Source organism: Elephantulus edwardii, unplaced genomic scaffold, assembly GCF_000299155.1.
Source record: "Elephantulus edwardii isolate Elephantulus edwardi_28Jun2011 unplaced genomic scaffold, EleEdw1.0 scaffold01350, whole genome shotgun sequence".
NCBI lineage: Eukaryota > Metazoa > Chordata > Mammalia > Macroscelidea > Macroscelididae > Elephantulus > Elephantulus edwardii.
The window spans coordinates 10729-11473 of record NW_006401100.1 but is presented as its reverse complement, the minus strand read 5'-3'; the positions used below and the strand labels follow the sequence as shown (position 1 = coordinate 11473).

The window sequence follows — 745 nt, the reverse complement described above, 5'->3', positions numbered from 1 at the left end:
GTACCTACCTCTGCACATACTGGTGATGGAATGGGAAGTCTCATATACCTTCTTGTCGAATTAACTCAGACTATGTTGAGCAAGAGACTTGCACAGTGTGAAGAGTTGCGAGCACAGGTGATGGAGGTAATGATTCAGTTTACCATTCCCTTTTTTTTTTGGCAAAAAACAAAACAAAGCCAAAAACAGAAGGCTTTTTGCTTGGTGCATATGATTTATTGTATCATGTATTTTATTCCCTTTGCAATAAATTTTCTTAGGTTAAAGCTCTCCCAGGAATGGGCACCACCATAGATGTAATATTGATCAATGGGCGTTTGAAGGAAGGAGATACAATCATTGTTCCTGGAGTAGAAGGGCCCATTGTAACTCAGATTCGAGGCCTCCTTTTACCTCCACCTATGAAGGAGTTACGAGTGAAGGTAAGCTCAGGTGACGAGCGTTGTGGGTTGGTGCAGTGGGTGGAATTCCTTTCAGATAACTTCCTCACTGAGAAAATTAACAGGCTTGACAGAACACACACCACACATGTTCCTCTCTTGCTTCATTTTGGTTTTGATACTATCATACAGAAGAGATTGTTACAGTGAAGATGTGCAAAAGTACTGCCTTATCCCTTTCATAAAACTTGAATTACATGTTGGTTTTTTGTGAGAAGCCAAAGCACAAGGAAGAATTCAAGATACTAAAGAGCTGAACAGAAAATTCCAAAAGGCAGCTCGGAATGACAAAGCAAAATACTACA

At 40.1% G+C, this 745-nt stretch overlaps 1 protein-coding gene across 1 annotated transcript in view; it reads left to right on the top strand.

The window, feature by feature from the left end:
- Positions 1-30: 30 nt before the first annotated feature.
- The window catches only part of LOC102868671 (eukaryotic translation initiation factor 5B-like), an 11263-nt gene continuing 10548 nt past the window's right edge, over positions 31-745 (top strand). Inside the window, exons 1-2 of the mRNA XM_006903456.1 lie at positions 31-126; positions 261-448. Of these exons, the coding sequence (XP_006903518.1) occupies positions 31-126; positions 261-448 (284 nt within the window). The remainder of the gene's footprint in view (positions 127-260; positions 449-745) is intronic.